Below are 23326 nucleotides of genomic sequence, written 5' to 3'. Positions count from 1 at the left end.
TTTTTTTTATCATTTCAGTCTCGTAGACTTTAGACCCAACTGAAGCTGTGACTTCACTTGAGGAGATTAATCCGACTTGACACAGCTCCTGTTGGCTTTAAACTACAGGTTGTTGTTGTTGTTTTTCAAAAATGGAGGAGCACTCTCCAACATCTGGAAACACGGCGAGTGTGAGTATAAAAGTTCATGTTCAGTGTTAAGCCAAGCACAGACTGTGTAAATAGCTTTAACTGTCACTGTTTCACTGTAAGCTCAAACAAGTTTGTGACAAACTAAACATCTTAATCAACAACACATACATATAACACAAATTGTACATGTATGTGAAATAACAAAGAGGCAATTTAAAATATGCTATAGCCACTAAGAACAAAATGAGGGTGGTTGGAAAACTTCTAAATCATTAAGTTAAAATGTGTTTATTTGACCTTAGCCACATGGTTGTTACTGTCACTACGGTGATGATGATGATGATGATGATGATGCCACCCTGCTGATGGAGATGACCAGACAACATTTGTATGTGTTGTTTTGGCGGGGGCGTGGAACAAATGTTGCATTGTTTTTATCTAACTGACTTATCCATATTTAACGAAATCATGTGCGTTTTGTTAGAAGCAACAAGTACATGTCTTCCTAAACTGATTTGACAGTAGACAGATATAATAAATAATTTCTGATGGACATAGTTGCTGTCCTTAACTACGCAACAATTGCAGGGATCATGAGAAGTTGGCTAAAAATAGACACGTGTGTGTGTGAAGCGGTTGGAGAGCAAATGATAAATTATATTTTATCCACCAAAGTGATTCTGCATTTTAACACTCATCTCGTTCTGTAGTGAAAATGGAGCGTGATGAGTTCGTGCACTGTGACAAATCGTGGGGCTATTTTGGGCTCTTTTTTTTTGTTTGTGTGTTTGGAACAAAACCAGCCTGTCATGTGGCAGCGGTGGAGGTACAGTCATAGCATTGAAGAGATTTGTAATGCAAGGCGGGTGATTGTTACCCAGTGATCTTTCACAGAACTTGCGAACCAGCACTGTGAGCACATGACCGCTGTGCGGTCGCTTGGAGGAGGAGATTTTGGTTTGGTGGGAGAACATGCGCTGAGCCATAATCTCACTGCGAAGAGGTGGATTAAAATGGAACTTTCAAAAGTTTTACATTCAAAAGGACCAAAATTGTGACTTAGGATGTTTTTTCTCGTCTATAATAAACATTTCAAATCATTTTACATGACAGTGAAAATTCTTTTTTTCCCCTGGATGTATTTTTCCACTGATACATTGGTTTCAATTTATTTCTGTATTGGCCTACTTTGGACTTTCACCTCCCCTGTAAATCACTTCATCCTGCTCTAATCTCCTCAGCTCCCCTTTCCTTTTTACCATCATTTCCCCATTTCCTGCCTCTCTTCAACTTTCTTGCAATCCTCACCTCTTCACTTCTCGGCTTCTTTTCCCCTCTTCTTCTTTTCTTTCTTCCTTTCTGTCCCTGTTTTGTGGTTGTCCCCCTGTAAACCTCCGTCATATGTCGTGCATGGTCAGGTAAGCTTTTTTACGCTACTTTTCCTTGAGTGTTTGCTGAATGATCAGCGGCCGAGTTTTCAGACGTTCTCATCTTGTGACGTTACGTTCAAAAATTATAAATTTTTCCCAGTATAGTTTTGGTTTGATGCTATGAAAACGGGGGGGTGGGGGGACGTCATGATTGACAGCCGAGCTCCTTCCGGCAGCAGGAGAGAATGAAGGGAACTCTTGTTTCCAGTCTTGTTTCCTCCAGCTAAAGGTCATGGACTCGTCAAAATATTGAGAGGGGCCCTGTGCTTCCCGTGACCGCTAGTCTTGGTGAGATAAAGGAACCAAGCACCAAATTCCACGTTGAATTCTTTGGTGCGAAAAACAACGCAGCACTTTATGCCAGGTTGCCTTCTAAGAACTGGCTATAGGGACGGCAGATGAAAATTAGCTTGTACTGCCAACTCTGGCTCATTTACGGCTCAGTTAAAGCTGCTCTGGACTAGAAGGTGTCTCTGGCATCAGGACAGGTACCATGGAATGAGGATCTCTCCACTGACTTTCATGAATGTTTCAGGAATATGATTGACGAGGTGTTTTGTCAGAGTTTCAGAACAGGATCTCTTACTGTCTTCTGTCAGGGAGCAGCTCTTTCCCTGCTGCCCAAAGAAGGAGACCTGGTCGGTTGGCGGCCTGCTGCCCTCCTCTGTTTAGACTCTAAAGGTGCCTCATCGAATGGACTTCAGGACGTCCTGGAAATAACTGTAGACACAGAACCAACCTATACTATTGTGTGCATGCACAGGACAATTGTGGACAACCATTTCCTTATTTGAGGAGTGCTTGTGGTCTCCTTGGACCAGGGGAAAGCTTTTGACAGGGCGGATCACTCGTCTCTGTGTCCTGCGTTTTTAGGGGTTTTGTTATTGATGGCTGTCTCCTGGCTTGGATTGATTTATTGTATGATGGGGCTCAATGTACGGTGAACAGCGAGCGCTGACACACGGTTGTCCTCTCTTTGGTCAACCATACAGTTTTGCTATTGAGCTCTTGCTGGGCAGGTCAGCTCATGGGTCTCTCGCTGCCTGGTTCCTTGAGAATTGTTCGTCTTCCTACTGCAGATAACCACGATTTCCAATCTGGACAATGTTTAATGTTCGAGGGACACCACGTCCCTGTATGCAAAAGCCTCATCTACATGGGTGAACAGGGCGAAGTGAGAAACGTTGACGTTGGGACAGTGTAGGGATCTGACGCGGTCCAGTCTATCTGGAGGACTTAAGTCTGGGAACGAGTGGACGAAAATGCTTGGAGTGCTAACCCTATTTGTCACATCCTGGTTGCCAATAACTTGGTTGCTTCTTTGGCTCAGACTCCTTTTCTCTGATCCCACCAAGAGGCATGATGGGGGCCATTCAGAGAGTCGCCCTGGACTTCTGGTCCGGCCCCATCTGGGGCGCAGGAGTCGGGCTCAGGGTAGCTTGCCAGTTCTGGACGGACAGCTGGAGGCCCGACATAGAATAGTACCCACTTATTATAAGATGATGGATGTACATAAACATGTATATTTGTATTCATGAATGTGACCTGTGGAGTAGAATTCTTGGAGGGGTTGTTCAGCGCTGTCTAAATGCAGTCCCTTTTGTGTCTTCTCTTCTGCCCCTTTGTAAATTCACTTAAAGCTAATTGCTTCCAGCAGGCTTTTCTCTCGGTCCATCACGCTGCTCCCCGTCATGTGATGACACTGTGTGGGCTTGTTATCGGGAGCCCGTGGACTGCTGCCCGACACACTGCACATGGAAACTTTAATCTGTCTGACCACGCCTGCTGCCGCCGCTGCGGCCATGAGATTCTCTGCAGTGTAGAGAGAGAGAGGAACCCCTTCTGCCGTTTGCTGCTTTGGGACTAGCTGTCAGATTTCTTAAATGGCTGAGGAGGTTTTAATTCCGTCGTCGGGGAAGATCACAGCGGTAAGTTGAGACTGACTGAACAATCCGGCCAGGTCCGGTGCCAGTATAGTGTCAGCTGACTGAGTATTGTTTCAGACATGGAGTCTCAGCAGCTGATGGCATTTACTACCAACTTTCAAACTTGTAATCCTGAATTTGAGTGAAAGTTTGGCTGCACCCAACAACACCATATAAGGTATTCAAAGTACTGTAGGTAACCAAGCTTGAAAATCCTAAAATAAAAACTTGCACTGTAAAAACTGCTTAATTTTTCCAGAAGTTGGGTGAACTTACTAGTGTTTCCCTTTGGGAAAAGAAAGTGAAGTCAACCAACCTATGAATTGCAAGTAAGGGAACTTCTTATTAAAAGGAATTGTCATCAGCTGTAATGGTCATGTTCAGTATTTATTTACTAATTCTGCTCTTATTGGATCAAATCTACTTTAAACAAGTAGTAAGCATTGACGAATCGTGAAATAAAATAATAATTTTAACAATTTATTATATCTTATAATAACATGTGTACATCTTATGTGTAATAACCAAATAAGCTCACCCACTCATAATTAGAAATGGATGTTCGTGTCTGGACAAGGGTTCAGGTTGATTGGCTGTGTGAGTTTGAGTGTGTCAGTGTTTAGAGCGTTACAACCAACACACACACACACGTTTGGCACCATCTCAACAGCTGGACTCGTGTGTGTGTGTGTGTGTGTGTGTGTGTGTGTGTGTGTGTGTGTGTGTGTGTGTGTGTGTGTGTGTGTGTGTGTGTGTGTGTGTGTGTGTGTGTGTGTGTGTGTGTGTGTGTGTGTGTGTGTGTGTGTGTGTGTGTTTGAGTCATGTGAAATCTATCTTTGTTAGGCTGGTTTCATTCAACCCATTCAATCTGCTAAATCAGGTACTGTAATACGCCAGACTTTATTCTCCCTATCAATTATTCTAAGGTGCCCATTGATCCTGATCACTGATGGGAATCCCCCGATGTCTCCCTGCAGGTCTCACCTCGTCTTCTGTGCAGTTCTGTACTCGCTGTAGTTTTCTTCTGCCAGGCCTCAGCGGAGGTGGTGGTGCTATAGTTTAGTTCTTGAGCTGTACAGGTTCACTCCACTGACGTTTCCCCCCTTGTCGTCTTCTCAGGTGCTAACTTGTGTTTGTCTCAGTGGTTTCACCTGCTGTCAATAGGAGCTCGTAGATCAGGAGGGGCTAGGGGAGCCTTGACCCCCAGCTGGTGCATCTAGGGTCTCTATTTTCTTGGTAGGCCACTCTTGTATCTAGGAGCGGGTCATCCACCCAGCAGAAGGTCGGCGGTTTGATCCCCTGTTGAAGCAGAACTTCAATCTCCAAACTCATAAAGTTCTTCAACTTTCCATTTTCATGAATGAACATTTCCTGACATCTGGGGCAAGAACTGCCTTATATACCTTATATGGTATTACGGGGCTGTTGATTTTGCTAATTTGGCATTCATCGCGTTTACGCGTGTAATTCACACACATTTCTAAAGCGTTTGCGGAATCTGATGTGTCACGTTCGTACGAACTCAGCGCACGAAAAAGAGAGAGTAATTTAAAATGAGAATACCAAAACGTTTCCTGCGATGAGGCCCAGAGTTTTCCTCGTGGTTGCCGAGTCCTTAAGGGACAGACTCTCTTCAGCCAGTCCCCAGTCAGCTGTCAGGGAGAGGGACTTCGTCTTGTCATTCTCCACACAACTACGCCTGTCACTGTCCTCCTCTCAATACCAACAATTTAGTGCAACACTCATTTAGGGAAATAGGTCAACTGCTTTAACTCTTTGTCTCAAAAAGGTTGGATGGAATTTGGGTCACTCGGATTTCCTTCTGATTTAGCTTGTTTGGAGAAACACTTAGATAGATAAAAAGCCAACAGTCTTCGTCGTGGTCTCATTTGTTGCAGTTGGAACAAGAACTCACTCTCTCCTGACAAAAGCTACATCACGGTATTGTTTCACTTTTGAACTCGCACCTCTCTCTCTCTCTCTCTCCCTCTTCCTCTGTCTGCAGCACCTGACCGGCTCCCTGTTGGCAGTAGCATTCCTCACGTCCTTCGGGAGCTCCATGCTCTATGGCTACAATCTGGCTGTGGTCAACTCCCCCGCTGTGGTAAGACACACACACACACACACACACACACACACACACACACACACACACACACACACACACACACAATGTGATCCAGTGGATAATCAACCAGGGAAAAAAGTGCCCAAAGGCCAACAGGCCACATGGTCCCAAATTCCCTGCGGGTCGACTGTCAAGTGATTTATGATTGAAGTGATAGTAAGAGTAATTTGTTAAGGAATGTGAAGTTGTGTGTATGATGCACACTCGGGTGGCCCCATGCAGTTTTAGCCCATTTTGTTCACCCTTCATTTATGCCAAGGTTACAACTACACAACTTTCAAAGTCGTCAGATCACAGTGAAGTTCACATCACACGACTCCAGTCTAGTGAGCTCATGCTACACAACTGGCTGTCGACAGGGGGGGGGGGGGGTCGCACGCTACACGACCTTTCACCAGGAGAGACCCCAGGAGTATTTATGGTGTGTGTGTGTGTGTGTGTGTGTGTGTGTGTGTGTGTGTGTGTGTGTGTGTGTGTGTGTGTGTGTGTGTGTGTGTGTGTGTGTGTGTGTGTGTGTGTGTGTGTGTGTGTGTGTGTGTGTGTGTGTGTGTGTGAAATACAGTTAATTGGGGACAGCTTGTCCAATTTTGGGGTCAGGTTCAGGTTCAGGATGAGGGTTAATGTTATAAGCAAACAGTGGTTATGGTAAGTGTATGTCTAAGAGAATGTTTGTCTATGTAGAGTTACTAAAAGTGACCTACGACGACCTATTTACAACGGCGCGCGCGCGTGTGTGTGTGTGAGGGAAAGAGAGAGAGAGAGAGAAGGGCTGCTTGTTGTGAGGAATGTGAAATGCCTGACATACAGGATTTTATTCGAGGGAATGCAGCTTCAGTGAGGAAGAGTTTACAGTGATAAAACCACAGACAGAGAGAGACAAGTCAAGTTTTAATACTGACACAATTCAAATATCTGTTGAAGACATACATTTTCTTTTACTAAGAAAAGCTGTAGATGTCCTCGTTGGAGTTCCGTGCAAAGAAGAAGGAGGAGGAGGAAGAGGAAGAATGGATATTATTCACACCTCTTCTGTTTGATTCAGCTACATGATATTTTATCTGAAGCTTATTGGGAGAGTGCTTTGCACTACATATCATTTATATACATATTTTGACAAATCATTTTCAACTGGCGTTTTTTTTTTGTCTAATTCAATATCTCTCTCCTTCTCATCCTGCTATTGCACAAAGACCTTTTCCCTGATATCAATTCTAATCCCCAATATTCATATCCACTCAGTCAGAAGGAGGTTTTCCAAGAGTTGATATACCAGGTGGAAAAGGATCGAAACTAAAATCGACCCAAATTGGGCTTCGAACTGAGTCAGATGCCGAGAAGCCGCGGTTCAGTAAAGTCAGTTTGGGGAACTGGGAAAACGAATTAGGAGACTGAAGTCATAAAAGGGAAAAGGGGGTTTAGACAGAGAGCTAAATGTCAGAGTTAGTCGCCATGATGCCTTTACCACATAATATGTGGTGTATCCTCTGACAGTTTAACAAAACGCTCCTTTATCCTCCCAAAATGTGGCAAAGCGGCAAATCGGGAAAAACTTGGGAAATCAAGAAGTGTTTCTGCCACTTCCTGTAATATCTCCCTCTTCTGACCCCCTCAGTACATAAAGGACTTCTACAACAAGACGGTGGTGAGTCGCAATGGCACCGGACTCAGTGCGGATACCCTCACCCTCATGTACTCCCTCACCGTGTCCGTCTTCGCCATCGGAGGTCTGCTGGGCTCCCTGGTCGTGGGCATGCTGGTCACTCGCTTTGGCAGGTGAGATGTTTGTCTCCTCAGATTGTCCAGGAGAGGACAATTTTCTCGGTTGTGGAATAGTGCTGCAACAGTTTAACGGTGGTTTCTCACAACTGTCGTATTCATCTGATGGATCACAGCCAAAAACACATCGATAATGATTCCGGCAAGAGAAGTGATTATGTTGTAACAGAGAAACTACTGCACATGGATCAGCTAGTGGTCAATGACATTTTTGAAAGTTTGTGGATTATGGAAAATGTAAAGAGCTTGAAAGTTTTTTAAAAAAAGACCTAAAATAGAAATTTAAGTTCTTCTGATTTCCTTTTTAACTTAACCTTACCCGTAAATAGTCTGCGTGTCCTCTTTGACTATTTTATAAAGTCCGGACATTTTGCCGATCTTCTCCGGAGGGACTGTATGTGAAACGCAAATGGGGCTCCGGAAATTTTCTCCAGAACTTTTCCAACCAGCCCCCTTGAGTTCTAGTCACTGGCTCTTACACAGTTTATTGTTCTGCCGTGCTGTTTTAGAGACGGCAGACTGGCGGTTGTTGTAAATGTCCTCTGTCAGTTTCTGTGAAGAGTTGTTGTTTCTTATTGTATATATATAAAAAAAAATCTTAGTGCTTTAACAGTAATTAATCTTGATCCATGTTCGGTCCTATTTAATCTGAGGAAGGTGAGCCTGGAAAGTCACTGAAAAGTCATGGAACCCCGGATGAGAGGGAGTTGGGAGTCCCGCCTCTTCATCAAATAACAACTTCCCAGATTTACTTCCACCTGCTACCCCACAGTGCACAGTGGAGAACACAATGTCACATGATGCACAAAAACTCCACACTTTGCTCTTTAAATACCTGACTCAGTCTCTGGAGAGATTTTAATCTGGGCTCCTCGAGTAGAGTTTGACATTGTGCATGGAATTTGTCTTCAGCAGCCGTCAGAGCTGTGTTTGGATGTCGGTTCTGCTCTGACACCAGTGACCCCCCAGCCCCCAGACTGACCAACCACCAGGCTGGACAGGGGCCAGTTGGCAGCGGCAGCCTGAGAGACTTCCAGCGGCATCTGGTGCCGCCCCCAGCATGAACCCACCAACACACACACTCACACTGAAGCTCATACTGGAAAATGTACTGATACACTGATAAACGTACAGGCCAGTATATGTTGCGTTTCATATACAATAACAGAAGAATAACACAAGATGAGGCACAGAGAAAGAAACAGACACACAGGTGTCTTTCCTCTGAGCTACTGATAACACCCCCCCCCCCCCCCCCCCCCCCCCCCTCCTCCTCTGCTGCCCCCTCGTCCTTCATCGTTTTCGACCCCTCTGCCCTTCACGAGTGCACCAGTCCTCCACAAGTCACCTGAAATCTCCATTTGTCTATCTTCACCATATGTCAGAGCCACAGTGAGTGGGACATTAAAAGGCAAATGAAAATGACAGGTGATTTATAATTCCATCTACGGGCTGATCAGTATTCTTTTGTTTTTATGGCTAATCACATCTTATGTGAGCTGTGAGAGGCATTTTATGGTTAATCAGAAAAAAAATGTCCGTCATTACGACTGTGTGTATATCAGGGGGAAGGGGCTGCTGCTGCTTTCATAAACCTCTGGATCATATGCTTTTATGTATATTTATTGTGTGTGTGTGTGTGTGTGTGTGTGTTTTTCCAGGAAAGGTACAGTGGTAAATACATCAGTGCTGGTGTTTATTGCCGGCTCGCTCATGGGCTTCAGCAGGATTTGTGGTTCACCTGAGATGGTGATCATTGGCCGCTTCATCACAGGAATTCACTCAGGTACACGTGCACACACACATACACACACACACACGTATCATATATGACCAGATGTATGCAGAGACTAGTTTAAGCCCCTGTGCACAAAGCAGCTCCATAAAGAAATGCTTTTTTTCCCCACATTTTTCTAGGGTGCACAAGAATTAACATTACATACTTCCTCTGACATCCAGTCATAGCTTCAGAGCTGTAATCCTTTTTCATCCCGCAAGACTTTGATTATGTTCAACAAGCCTGTTATTGTTATAATGTCCTGACCTCCATGTGCCTTGTTTGAGCGTCCAACGACTGTACTGTCACTGAATCATGGAGTGATTTCTGTGTAGAGGATTTTATCGGAGTAAAAATCTGTGCTTTTATTGAATGGAGCTCAGCCTCGTCTGTCTGCTTCGACCGCAGGCATCTCTCTGAGCGTCGTGCCGATGTACCTGGGTGAGATAGCGCCGAAGAACCTGCGAGGCTTCCTGGGTCTCGTGCCGAGCATCTTCATCGGCACCGGAGTCTTCACCGCCCAGATCCTCGGCCTGCATGAGCTTCTGGGAAAGGTAGTGATTGAAACGCTGGCTTTCTCACAACAGTCATCATGTACTGAAGCAACAGTCACGTGTTGATGATGTGGAGCAAAAAGCGTGTCTCGACATCATCCCATGAGTTCTACACTTCATCCATGAATTAATAAACCTTTGAGTCAAAATGTCCTAAACTTCATGTGTTTTTAATTTACAATTCCAGTAGACCCGATGAGAGCAATGTGTGTGTCTATGTTTCGACTGTGTTGTTACAGGAGGAGCACTGGCCCCTGTTTCTTTCAGTGGTGGTGGTACCCACCTTCATCCAGCTGATGCTGTTGCCGTGGTTCCCGGAGAGCCCCAGATACCTGCTGATGGAGAAACACAACGTCCACGCCACCATAACAGGTCCGTTGGAAAAGCATTCTGGGACAGAAAGTCCACTTAAATTGGAGCAATGTCACACACACAGTTTGGCTGTGATACATTTTGAGACGAGCCTTTCTCTCTGCTCCCTCCGTCCCTCAGCCCTGAAGTGGTACCGGGCCAAGTGCAACATCCAGGCTGAGATCGAGGAGATGCAGGAGGAGCAGCGCTCGCTGTCGTCCGTGGAGACGCTGTCGGTGTGGAAACTGTTGCGGGACGACACGGTGCGCTGGCAGGTGCTCAGTGTGGCGGTCGTGAACATCGGCATGCAGCTGTCCGGCATCGATGCTGTGAGTATACTCAAGGTTTTTTTCTCTATAGTTTTAAGACGTAATACGTCAGAACTACGGGTCATCGACACAGACTGCAGCGACTGCGACTCTCCATGTCCCAGCAGAGGAAAAACTCACCGTCCTTTTGACTCAATCAGGTCAAAGGTCATTCACGTGATCTCTTCTGAAAACTGCAGTAAATAGAAGTAGCTGCTGTTTAAGATTGATTAGCTCCAACATGGGTGTGTGCTGCCTGTGCTGCTTGACGGCAGCCTTGAGGCAGTAATGATGACTTGTCATGTGGCAGATGCTTGAACTGATCTTTCTTCAGTGCATTTGATTGTTTGGCGAAACCTTGGCACCGTTCCTGGAACACCACCGGACTCCACGTGTGTGCGTGCGTGCATGCGTGCATGTGTGTGTGTGTGTGTGTGTGTGTGTGAGTCTACAGTTAATACAACTCCTGTCCTAAAGCCTGAAAGTGAATAGAATTGAATGTGAGCTAAATGTCTTGCCGTCTCTCTGTGCCACCTGTGCAGCCTGCGGCTCCTGAAATATCCGCATTCTCGTTTGAATTTCCTCTCGAGGCGAACGTATGTTTTACCTTCATCAGCTGCTCCGCCGGCCGATAACTGACTTTTAACTATAGTTATGACTTTGTTCTGGAGCCATCTGTGGGTGGTTGTAGCCGTGTGAAGTGTAGTGGATCTCAAGCAAACGTTTACTAATCTTGACGGTGTGATATTGTAGCCAGCAGGAAATGATAAAAGTTGCCATTTTACTGTACATTGGAAAACACCCATAATGAGAGAGGGTCAGTGGAGTGAGGTTACTGGTCGTCGTGACGTCATAACGTGGCAGGTTTTTAGATTTGAAGTCACTCAGCAGAACTGAGAAAAAAAAGGAATTCACCTCATTTTTTTCTCCTGTGCTTATTTTTTTCTCCACCGCAGATCTGGTTCTACACCAACGACATCTTTGAAAATGCAGGAATCCCGACTCCAGAGATCCAGTACACCACGGCCGGCACGGGGATAATAGAGATCATCGCCGGAGTCATTGGGGTAAACTCAGAAATTAAAGCGGTGCAATTATACTTCACCAACTGATCGGTATGAATTATAATAAGATCTTTTCTGTGTGATACAGAGATGGAGTCAGGTCATGTTATGGTTAGCATAAAGACTGGAAGCAGATGGACACAGCTAGTCGGTTTTTGCTAAAAAATCAGATTGGAACTTTTCAAAAAAACTTGTTTGTTTTTTTCCACAGCTGCAAGAAGCTGCTTTGAAGCAAATTCCTTCATAGAAATTGGATGATAATAATCATAGATGGAATTTCTTTCCAAGACCGGTTGGACAACAATCTGGGACACGAGCTGTTCGTTATGGGAAGCAAACAGGTTCCAATACAGTCGTACTCTTCAAATTGGAGCCTTGTTGGGATAATGTCAATAGAGCTGGAGGACACATTCATATGGGTCATAACCTCGGGGAAAAACCACATCCTGACTCTGTGCCCAACTCGCCGCGATTAAAGATTGAAATCTTCTGAACGTCTGACTCTTGGAAAGAAATGTCAAGCCGGTCCTTTTGATACACTACAGTTTACTGAGGTCTGTGTCGTTGCATCTATAGTGTGTATTTTATTTTATTCGACGACATCTGACCCGAGCTCCGCCTCTTCTCCTCCTGCAGTGTTTCACCATAGAGAAGTTGGGCAGGAGGCCGCTCATGGTCGGGGGTTTCGCCATGATGGGCATCTGCAGTGCGGGAATCACACTGTCACTCATTTTACAGGTGCGTGTGTGTGTGTGTGCGTGTGTGCGTGTGTGTCTCATGACCCCAACATTCCAATACAGGGAGATATGGGTGACCAAAAAAAAAGGGGGGAATGTGTGAGTTTACAGAGACCTCATGAGAAATCTTTCTCATGAGGTCTACAAGTTGTAAGTGAGGCACACACTGTATTCCTGCTTTGCCCTGTAGATCAGTGATGTACACGCAGGGTCGTGGAGCTGAGGTGTGAAGCGGCGTTGGGAAGTCGGGGTACTCCAGTATGTTCAGTGTATTCAAACTGATTGTGCCGTTTCTGTTCCCCGCAGGTTCACTTATTGTTCATGCGCTACATCAGCGTTGGCTGCGTGGTCGGCATCATCGCTGGCTTCTGTATCGGTCCAGGCAAGTTGCTCTTACACGGCTGCTCCACCCAAATGACAAAAATAAGCCCCTTTGACTGTAAAATACACATTTCTATTTTCTTTTAACTGTTAATGATTTAGTCCACGCCCACAGCTTTGAAAGAAAATGTCCACTGTGATTCCCCAAAATTGAATCCACCATCTGTAAAAAAATGTTGTCAGTTTGTTAAGAGGACATGATTTCAATATTAAAATCAAAGCTCTTTCTGTTTGACTTCTTTTAGAACCACTGATCTCCTCTAGGTTGCTTCGTGTTGTTGAACGGCGCCCTCTAGAGGCCAAACCTTATAGAGGCAAAAAAATAATAATTTCTACTTATTGTAAGATCCAACTAATGGATTAAGTCATAATATTTAAAAGTCATACGGTAGATTGTATATGATATCATAATTATTATTGTACATTTCAAAATGTAAGCAAGGTTTTTCCACAGTGAGCTGTAGATGTTCCCGCTTCCCTCGTGACAAATCCATGTTCCCCCTGTAAGAGAGACAAATGATGTGGTTCTAATAATTGAATATCATAATAAATATTAGTAATATGCATTTTTTTTGATAAATGACTCTCCTGTCCCCTCACGCCGATTCTTTTTTTCTCTAATTAGCCTTCTGTGAGCCTTATTGGTGCGAAATGATGATGAATGAACACAAATAATCAACTCAGCAACATAAATAATATATATTCTATGCACAGCCACTCATCAGTGGGAATGTTGCTCCCTTGCACAAGGTGGTGGATTTTTTGAAATAAGTTTGTCTTTGTTCCTTTTGCAGCCGGCGTCCCCTTCCTGGTCACAGCGGAGCTGTTCAAACAGTCGCACCGCCCCGCCGCCTACATCGTCGGAGGGTCACTCAACTGGGTGTCCAACTTCACTGTGGGCTTCGTCTTCCCCTTCCTACAGGTGAAAGCTACACAGTAATAGCTTGAACCTTGAGCACGTGTGATAAAACCAACATACACTACGGTAGACAAATGTAAACAATCTGATTGTTCAATTCCAATCCCCATTTTTAACTTACACTTTTTTCGAAAGCTCCGTCAAGAAAGCGCTCGCCCTTTTTAGGACCGGTTATGTTCCCTTCAGCTTGTGATCAACTCTCCTCTAGCATCTAGTAAAATCTTTTTCATATTCAGAAATATTTAAAAGAAAAAACATGTCACTGACAACGATTCTCTTCGAAAAAAATTGTCACTGACAACAATTCTCTTCGAAAAGAAAAATCTTTTCGAAGAGAATCGTTGTCAGTGACAATTTTTTTCCAAGCTAAGTTTGTGCGCCACGTTTGAAGAAAGAATTTCAGAGTCAAAATCGTTTGCACTTTAAATCAAACAAGAAAAATGCAAACCGTATTAGGGCTGCGACTATATTATTATTTTCTCTATTAATCGACTAGTTGTTTGGTCCAAAAAAATGTTATGAAATGGTGAAAATCGATCGTGTTTCCCAAAAACCTCAAGATGATGTTTTGTTTTTGTCCACACACCAACGATATTTAGTTTTACTGTCATAGAGGAGCAAAGAAACCAGGAACTATTCAGTAAAGTATCCATTTAAGAAGCTAGATTCAAACATCATTTCAATTTCAACTCCACAAAATGAGCCATATTATTGAGATGATGTGTTTTTATTAAGATGATGTGATTCTCTCCTCATGGTGTGTCATTTCTCTGTTCCTTTCTCCCAACGATCCGTCCGTCCGCCCGCCGCGTCCCGACCGTCAGATGGCAGCCGGCTCCTACTGCTACCTGGTCTTCGCCACCGTGTGTCTGTCCGTGGCCGTCTACGTCTACGTGGTGATCCCGGAGACCAAGGGCAAGACCTTCATGGAGATCAGCCGCATGTTTTCCAAGAAGGAGGCGGTGCCGGAGACCCAGGGCCTGATCCACGTGGACCACCTGAAGCTGAAGAAGATGAACGGCTACGGCGGCATGGAGCACGCGTCGCTGGAGCTGGACAGCTCTTCTTCCGTGCCTTAAGCTGAGCTTCAGGCCTCTCACTGGGGACTACAAAAAAAACAACAACAAAAAAACACACCAGCCACCTTCTCCTCTCCATTCTGTTATTCACCAAACTTCCCCCGCAGCGCGTGACGCTCTGGTCGGGTGAAAGCTGGACTTGGTCACATGGATCGCACTCAGGTTCAAAAACACTGCAGAAAATAGAGTTTGCAGTCCTGCTACTTGCATTATCGACGAAAAATGTTTTTAGCCCTGAAAGGAAAATTCCGGTAGATCACATCTTGGCTCTTGTTTTTCATAGGTTCTCTTCCTCTCAGTGGTAGAAACACTCTACTCACCGAGCTATCAGCTGAAGTCTGGGACATCACCGGGCAAAGGGTTCGACCGGACAACAAACACAAACAGGTTAGCCGGAGAAAATCCATCAGAGTTTACATGGCCACTTTCTGTGCTGACTTCAGATGTGCACACAGATTTACATCATCTGGATAAACTGCTGGTGTATTTTATTCTTTTCTCTGCAACTGCATCACGTCAATGTTCCGAGCTCTCGGCCGTTACTCTGGCGAGTACCGTGTTACTATAGTCGAAAGGAATCATGGCCCAAGTTGTAATAAACTAGAATTGTGTTTTAATAAACTATTGATGTACTATATATTTTCAAAGGAAAACTATTTCCCTCACAACTCGGCTTTTATTTTTGTCGTCCTGGAAACAAGTTTAATCGTTAGACACTGAGCACTGAGAGCTTTGTTGGCACGGTCAAAAGTAAAGACGCTGTTTTCCAATTTAGCATTACATCACATTCCTTTAGCTGAAGCTTTTGTCCAAACTCACAATAAGTTCAGCTGCTAGCAGCAACAGAAAAATGTCCCGTTGGCAATGAACGTAGATGAGATGAACATAACTGTAAAAGAAAGTGGACCAAGAGAAATAACAGGGATGTGAATTGCAGCTTCTCGTCAAAAGATATTTATTAAAAAAAATAAAAATGGGTGAGTATTGCCAGGGGGTGTGTGTTATGACAATTTCATCAATTTCTTAGTTTGTATTAATAGACTTTATTTTTGCGCTTTTCTAGTATATGGCAACCGCTCAAAGTACTTTACTCTACAAGTCACTTTCACCCATTCTCACACACACACACACACACATACACATACACATACACATACACACACACACTCTATATGCTGTACTTTAAGATCACACATTCACACTATGATTAAACGTTCGGTGTCTTGCCCAATCGGACATTCCGATTATTGGACGACCCGCTCGAACCTCCTGAGCCAGTGCAGCTAGCTACACGCCACCGCTTACCAGCTTTCACCGTTTTTTAATGCAACGCTCGAGTCGTAAAAAACACAAGCAACACACATGTTGGCATGGCAACCCACAAATTAACATGAAACACAGGTCAAAGGATTAGAACTCATCAACATCATCACAGGAAGTGAACATGGACACTTGAGTGTGTGTGTGTGTGTGTGTGTGTGTGTGTGTGTGTGTGTGTGTGTGTGTGAGAGACTGAAATGATCTTTTCACATTTTTTTTTAATTGATCATTTGAATATTTCAGTAAAAAATAACGTCCGTGCATGTCTTTGACTACATCGTCTTCACGTTGTTGTAAAGTTGTGTGACTTGTTAATATTGTTTTCACGGTGTGATTGAAATGAAATCCCTCTACAGTCGTTTTTACAGACTGTATCAGAGTACTGTGCACTGTACACATATGGAAATATATATAAAATGTAAAAATCTGCCTTTTATTGTATCAGCCTTTTTAAATTGTTGAGAGACTAAATAACTGAATAATATTGCAAAAAAACTGTGTCTTTGTGTCTTTTTAATAACCATCTCTCCTGAAGCTCTGGTTCCTGAAATATATTCACAATACGTTCCAAATAATGGACGTTATGTTTTTAGTTGACTGGACGAGTGTCAGATCAGCAGCATGAACAGTTCCACCACCCAGAAACGGAATTCATACAGAAATCATACAGATTGACATTATGGATTTAAAGCAGCTGACCCTCTGGACTCCTCCAACATGAACCCTGACTCTCTGCTGCCTCCCAGTGGTCAGAAAGGAGAGCTGCCCAGCACTCGGTTAAAGATTCTTCGCAGAGTTTTCTTGTAAGGCAGAGAGAAAACTTTTGTTCTCCTTCGCCGTTACTCAGCCAAGTGCGTCTCTGAGATCGAACAAACACGTTAAGTGCATTAACTTCCCTCTTAAATCATTTGCAAAGCTGATAATAATTGTGGTGAGTCATGAATGTAATGGAATGTTTACATCCAGATGTGTGACATCATCCTTATAACATCAGGAAGGATAGATGATGACTGGCTGTTGCAGGGCTTCACAGTCATAACTGTGCCGGGATGTGGAGATTTGAAGAATAATAATAGTTGTAGTAATAAAATAATCTCCTTATTGTTGGCGCTCGTCCTCAAACGCAGCTTGTAGGTCTGTTACCAACAACATCTGGACAGATGTTGCGCAGCTCTGTCACTCTCCTCCGGAGACCAGATAGAAGCGAAGACGACAAAGATACTTGATTAACGTTTGACTTTCAAAAAATGACTCATTAAGTTTTCAGATGGACAAAGAGTTGTGATCTTATTCGGTTGCCGCGCAGCTCTGACCACGACTGAGCGTGTGCTGGCGAGAGATTCTCTTCTACGACTACTGCAATTTTAAAAAAGGTGGGAAAAATCATCATCTAAACGTGACGCATCGCTTGAGATATGATGCTCCTGAAAGATGGAATTGACCCCATTGAATGATTATTAACATGTTCAATAATATAGTTTGGCTCGTGCACAACTCACTCTTCACGTCACTGTTAAGCTCTGACTCCTTTCCCGTGTCTCTCTCTTGCCCTGACCTCTGACCTCCGACCTCCGCTGCCCCTCTGTCCTCTCCGGGCCGAGGATGTGTTGTGTGTGTTGATGTGTAAATGCCGTGGCAGGTAGCCGACGAATGTGGCACGTCTCTGCTACGGGCCGGAAGTGTTTTGTGACGGAGTGTGTTACGACTCTCTCTCTCTTCTTTATGCTTTTGGCACCGTGCCGCCAACGCAGACAGCTGCTCCGTGGTCACTGCACACGAAACTCCCTCGCGGCGGACCTGGGAATCCCGTGAAAAGTGTCAGTATATATATATATGTTTAGAATGTTTCTACATTTAGTGCGTTTACATCTTTTCCTTGAGGAATGGCTGTACAGTTGTATCTCTTCTCCGGTAATTCAGCACAGATTAAAGAGATATGAGGCTGTACACACATATGAGTAAATTAAATATTAGTAGAGTACATTATAGTAATGTTAGCTGATGATTCAAGTAGACGAGTCGCTGAGAAGCGGCTGAGGTGTGAGGATCTGTGAATGTTTGGATCTGAAATAGACGAGGAGATCCTGAACCTGCCATCGGTGACGTCTACGATGTCACAATGATCTTAATCGGTGACCGTCAGCTTCAGGAGCGATACCTGTAGTTTGTGGATTGCTCTGACTGTAGCAGTGGCATCTGATATCTGGCCCTGTGAGGTCAATCGTTGATGACTGCCGCTTACAAAAAAATTGCAGGAAATTGCATTTACTGTAACAGCAGGCGAGGGCCGTGATGTAGTCAGTGTTTGTATTTCATGACTTTTGAAAAGTGTTGTTTGGTTTGTAAAAGTCATATTGTATTATTCAACAAATCCAAAATACTAGGCAAGATGTAATTCTGCTGCTTGGTGATCTTGATCCTGTTCTCATGGAGAGTTAAGTTCTTAGTAAGTTAAGACCTGTGAGTGTGATGTGAATATGATGCACAGACCACAGAACTTTGGCAGGTCTGCGTAGATTTAGTCGTTTAAAAAAATGCATCCACGCGGGGACACGCCCACACGTGTGCCCATCGTCGTGAGACACGCAAATCTGTCACACAGCCACAGACGTTCGATGACCCTTTTCATAATCATCGTATCAGAGGTCGAGCAGCTGAAATCCCACTCTACTGTATATCATCTTTCCCCGGAGCAGAGCGGTGGTGGTGGGGGGTGGCGGGGGGGGTAGTGTGGGAGTCCCGGGCCCTGTTTTAAATGTTAATCACCGCTGCCTTGCCCCGGGGCTACAGACATGGCCACAGATACTGGTATGCTAACGTGGCTCGGGGCCAATAAGCATCTGAGCTGCGCTGGTTTCTGCCTCTTGCTCACGTTTATTCTCCCACATCATTAAAGACAGTCACATGTTGATTGCGGCCTTTCAGTCCTCAACGTGTGTGTGTGTGTGTGTGTGTGTTTTACAGTGATTTTCCACCTGTTGGCTTTGAAGTGGATGAGCAGCGTCAGTGGAAATGTGAGGCTATTTGCCAGGGTCAAAGGTTAATAATTAACCATTTGATTGCGGCCTAACTCAACTCCGGGTGCGTTCAAGGACATGCCTGATTTCTTTTAACAGCGAACGTGACAGCCATCCCAGATTTCAATTAGCAATGAAAAGTGATTTTTATAAATGATGGTATATGTATGTCATTCCCCTACCTGAAAGAAATAGGCCACGAGCAAAGATGCAACAATAAAAAAACAATAACCAAGATGAACAAAAACATCAAATCATAAAAAACTAAATCGACTCAGTTTTAAAGCTTCTAACATCACGCTCCTCACAGCAGAATCAGAAACACTGATCATTCATTATATAGTTGTTGTTTTTTTTCTTCACAAAGCTTAATAATCAAAACATAGAGTAGATTATGTATCAAGAGGGCTAGAGCTCATTCTGTTGATCTGACTGATGAATGACAAATTGTCCTGTTGTTCGCCTCTAATGCAAAGTCCATATAGTTGTGGGAATTTGGAATAAAGTTTATTAAATGCTCACTAACGATTTAAAGCCTTTCTAATTAAAAGAAAAGTTGGTGATATTCAATATTTTTCTCTTTTTGCAAACAAATCCAATGTTCAAACTCAACCCGACGTTAACTGTCTTATAACACATATTGTAACAAATGCAGCATTTTACTCATTTTTTATTTGACAAAATAAACTACACCGAGCAGCTGTTTTGGGATTTAAATTATTGAGCCTGAACGTGAATATGTATATAACATTTGAGGTTCCAGTAGAAACATGTTTTTTATAAATGGTCTTTATATGTGATTTGTGTTGATAATAAGCAAAACAGAATGATGCCAGATATATCCATGGACGACATTTTCACACTTCTGCACTGAACGGCTGCATCAGAAAAATACTCAGATTAATCATATATATATGTTTGTTCCTTAAAAATTGGTATTAAAAAAGTGACTCTTTTAATGGAGAAGAAGTTACTATAGTGCTATATATACACTACACTCGCTTTATGTATAAGTAAAATAATATAAGATAAAACAGTGACAGGAGTTTTGATGTTGATTCGTGTCGCTGCACTACACAGAATCTGCCACTAGAGGACACTGGTGACGTTAAAGTCCGGTCAGAGCGGGAACCTGTCCAGACCCTTTCGACTGGGCCCCGGCCCTCTGCTGCAGCAGCTTCCCTCTGTTCAATGACACCACGGTCACAACAACGCCGGTGACCCCGGCCCCTCCGTTCTCTGTCCTTTTTTTTTACTGGAGAACGTGGCACAGACATGTTATTACTCCGTTCACTTTACGACTCTCGGAGGCCTGAAAGCGGCAGATCGCAATACACAGCTCAATACGCAAGGTGGCCCTTAGTGTCTGTGACTTGCCCTTCCATTGTGCGGAGGGAGTTTACCTTGAAACCTATTTGAAGTCATTGTGTCCCCGCGGCGGTGCATTGTGTACTGGGCCCTCATCTCGACAAGTAGCGACACTTCACAACTACCTGTAATGGCGGATCCCCCCAACACTGCTCAAAAGGGAGACCCGAGTCTGCCTCGGCGAATGACAATGCAACTGTTTCCCGGTTGTGGCCCACTGTGTTCAGTCCGTGGGATCCCACAGAGTTGTCTATTGGGGCCCTATGAAGGCCCTTTATGGTCACTAATACATGAAACACAACAATGGCAGCGGTTTCCAGATGCCGCGGCGATCGGGCCGAGCCGCGACTTGAGCCAGGGGTGTAAAATATGATCAGCCGTTGGGGCGTTGGAGGACCTGAATGGCAGTTAGATTAGGTGCGAATAGCGGTTTGGGTTAGTAGAAGTGCACGTTTGAGTAGATTGAGGTTTTTAACAGCGCTTCACTGATTACATGGCTTTAACGGGACACTCGACAAAACACCTTCGATGTCAGCAACTGCTCACCAACTTTTACAGGATTATAACTTTAGCAGGACCGTTTTGTCAGTTTTTGTACTCCTTTGGAAAACTGGCTACAAGACGACAGCATAATTACACATTCGGACATTTGCAGCGCAGAAGTAAAGCAGAGCTGACGGTGTCAAGCCTTCGTGTCCGGCTCTCAGAATCAGAGAACTTCTCCCTTTCGCAACAAGTCCTCCAATCGGAAACAACCGGCCAAGCAGTGTGTCCCTCCGCCCCCTGATACAATCTCTAGGTGCATTTTCCCCGAAACGGTCGGAATCCGCATTGTCTTAAGGTGACAGGACCCCTGCAGTCGTCATGGTTACTGTAACGCAGTTAAGGTCGCGAAACGTCACGGTTAAAATATAATAATGTTGTCGTTCGTGGCTATTTGCTGATTTGGTTGCCGGAAAAGCCCCGTGACCGTTGAAGGTCAAAGGTCCCCCAGCCTGACGGACCTTTAACAGATACAATAGATAAGGATGAAACCGTTATCATGACATGACTGATAGAACTTAATTGGGGCTATATTTTAACAAAGAACATATTACAGCCGCGGATGTGTTTTGATACGTGCATGTCAAACTAGACGTAGATATTAGAAACCACAAAGTGGAGCAGATGAGAATCCCTTTTCTGCGGCGCTACATGGAAACATACCTCCTGAAACACACACACACTCACACACTATAAAACAAGCATCAGATGACCTGTTCAGTTCAAGGCAACAATTACGCAAAGAGGTTCCAAAAAAGACGCAGACATTCAGTCAAACATCAACATCTTCAAGCGTGCGCATCAGTTGATGTCTCGCGGTGACATCTGGTGTTCACGGGAGCGCGGCCGGGCTGAAGAAAGGCCGAGGTCGGCGTGCGGCCGGCCGAGGGGAGCTCGTGGTCAGAGGTGTGTCCCGCCTCGTGTCGGGTGGAGCTCGGTCCACGTAGAGAAAAAAAAAAAACAACAAAAACTGACCATCTGTAACCTGTGATTTCAGCGGCGGCAGCCACATTCTGGGCCCTGCACCGGAAGATGCTCCCGGATCTGTGAGGTCGACCTCGGGCCACTTTCAACCCTGGAGTCAGTCGTAAAAAAAAAACTTTTGGACTTGTGTTTTTTGCACTGCGGACGAGGCTTTTGTGATGTCCAGACGCCGGACGCACAAGAAATTCCAGAAGACATGAAAGACAAAGGGAATTGGTGCGGCAGTGAAGCATCCCTCGGCGGGATCGTCCAGCGGACCGGTCGGGTCACTACGCACCTGCAGACGCGGGAGTTTGTGTATTCACAAGCGATTGAAAGTCTCGTCGGCGACAAACAGAACTGCGGAGGTGCTAAGAGCAGACATGCAGATGTCTTATCTGTATGCTGATGCTACTTTTTTTTTTTTTCTTCCTCCCCACTCTCATGCATAAACTATGCAAAAGCTGAGCTGCTTTGGATAATTGCAAATAAGCGAGCCTGGAATCTCCAAAGGACACGACAAGTGGAGCTGGTTGTTATCATAAATGTGGAAAGTAACACGCACAAAGAAAAAAACAAACAGAAGACTGGCCATGCTTTTGTATAGCATACGAACTTTCATTCATTTCCTGCACATACACTACATTTGCAGCAGCGCGATTGGCTCCGAGAAATGTGGCTACACGTGTGGCACGTGACATCACAGACGCACAAACATGAAATTGGCGATATGAATTCAAAATTGCTACTTCTGTTTAGTATTACTATTCAGTAAGGACTAACCTTTTTTGATCACCAGCCAACATGGCTAGTAGATTTTTAAAGTTACAAGCCAATCAGATTTTCCACTAGCCACATTTTGCAACTCACGAAAAATATCTCAACGTTTTAGTTTTTTTTCCCCAATTTGACGTTAACTTTACTGCGTAACTTCTCAGCTCCTTGGTTTTGTTTCGCACCGCTCCGTTCGGCGCGCTCGCAATCGATGACCGAGCGCCAAAGGCACGTAGCCGGCGGCCGTACGGCACGTCGCGACTCGGTGTTCACGGGAAATGTAGGATTAGTTTCTACAAGCAGTTGAACACAAAGAACACGTCTGCGAGACAAATGCGCGGACAACCGCCCCAAATCTCTCTGGCGGAGAGCAGACCAATCTGGCGAAACACTGATGATGCACCGTCTCTGCAGCCCGCCGTGCTATTTGCCTCGTTCATCAGCGGCCAAATTGGCTAGTGACTTTGCGGTGTTACGCGCCAAAGTCAATTTGTTGGCGGGTGTCAATCTAAAGGCCCGACCGTGTGACGTATCATATTTGCATGGCTTATTGTCTTAGCAATCACGAGACGTGAAGTTTAAAAAAAGGCATCACCTTCTGTCACGTGACAAAGAGAATATGTTTTTCTTCCCTTTCCCTTTCTAGTCTTTCTTCCTGATCCAGCTTCCATGTGTCCCGACTGGTGTTGTTTCACCCTTCGGAGGAGCAAAGACATCTCATCGCAATTTGTCCAAATCACAGCGGAGCCCCGGTATGACGAGCGGCCCGCCACAGCTATGA

General features: G+C 44.6%; 1 protein-coding gene and 1 long non-coding RNA gene across 5 annotated transcripts; both read left to right on the top strand.

Annotated features, from left to right (window-relative positions):
• Positions 1-15181, top strand: slc2a15a (solute carrier family 2 member 15a). Of its 4 annotated transcripts, XR_007031555.1 has the most exons (14): positions 24-170; positions 3219-3489; positions 5492-5590; positions 7227-7387; positions 9052-9176; positions 9576-9721; positions 9961-10093; positions 10214-10401; positions 11337-11447; positions 12081-12182; positions 12488-12563; positions 13357-13484; positions 14306-14722; positions 14844-15181. XR_007031555.1 is itself a non-coding variant. In XM_035605859.2 (13 exons), the coding sequence occupies exons 2-13, from the start codon at positions 3445-3447 to the stop codon at positions 14558-14560; spliced, it is 1569 nt and encodes a 522-aa protein (XP_035461752.1). In that variant the 5' UTR covers positions 24-170; positions 3219-3444; the 3' UTR covers positions 14561-15181. The 4 variants fall into 4 exon arrangements, 3 of the variants coding, with proteins under 3 accessions (XP_035461755.1, XP_035461752.1, XP_035461756.1); XM_035605859.2 differs by having other exon boundaries at positions 14306-15181; XM_035605862.2 differs by lacking the exon at positions 3219-3489 and having other exon boundaries at positions 1-170; positions 14306-15181.
• A 1998-nt stretch (positions 15182-17179) lies between these two features.
• LOC118283640 lies at positions 17180-23326 on the top strand. Its single transcript, XR_004784621.2, has 3 exons — positions 17180-17253; positions 21806-22139; positions 23192-23326. It is a non-coding gene; the product is annotated as an uncharacterized LOC118283640 (long non-coding RNA).

This window comes from Scophthalmus maximus, chromosome 10, assembly GCF_022379125.1.
Source record: "Scophthalmus maximus strain ysfricsl-2021 chromosome 10, ASM2237912v1, whole genome shotgun sequence".
NCBI lineage: Eukaryota > Metazoa > Chordata > Actinopteri > Pleuronectiformes > Scophthalmidae > Scophthalmus > Scophthalmus maximus.
The sequence above is the reverse complement of the archived record's forward strand: the minus strand, read 5'-3'. Positions and strand labels throughout refer to the sequence as shown.

Bases quoted from the DNA above. Each gene is read 5' to 3' on its own strand.
- slc2a15a (XM_035605859.2), top strand. From the start codon at position 3,445: ATGGCTGAGGAGGTTTTAATTCCGTCGTCGGGGAAGATCACAGCG. The intron at 10,402-11,336 runs GTGAGTATACTC...TCTCCACCGCAG, and splicing joins AGCTGTCCGGCATCGATGCT to ATCTGGTTCTACACCAACGA. The intron at 12,564-13,356 runs GCAAGTTGCTCT...TTCCTTTTGCAG, and splicing joins TGGCTTCTGTATCGGTCCAG to CCGGCGTCCCCTTCCTGGTC.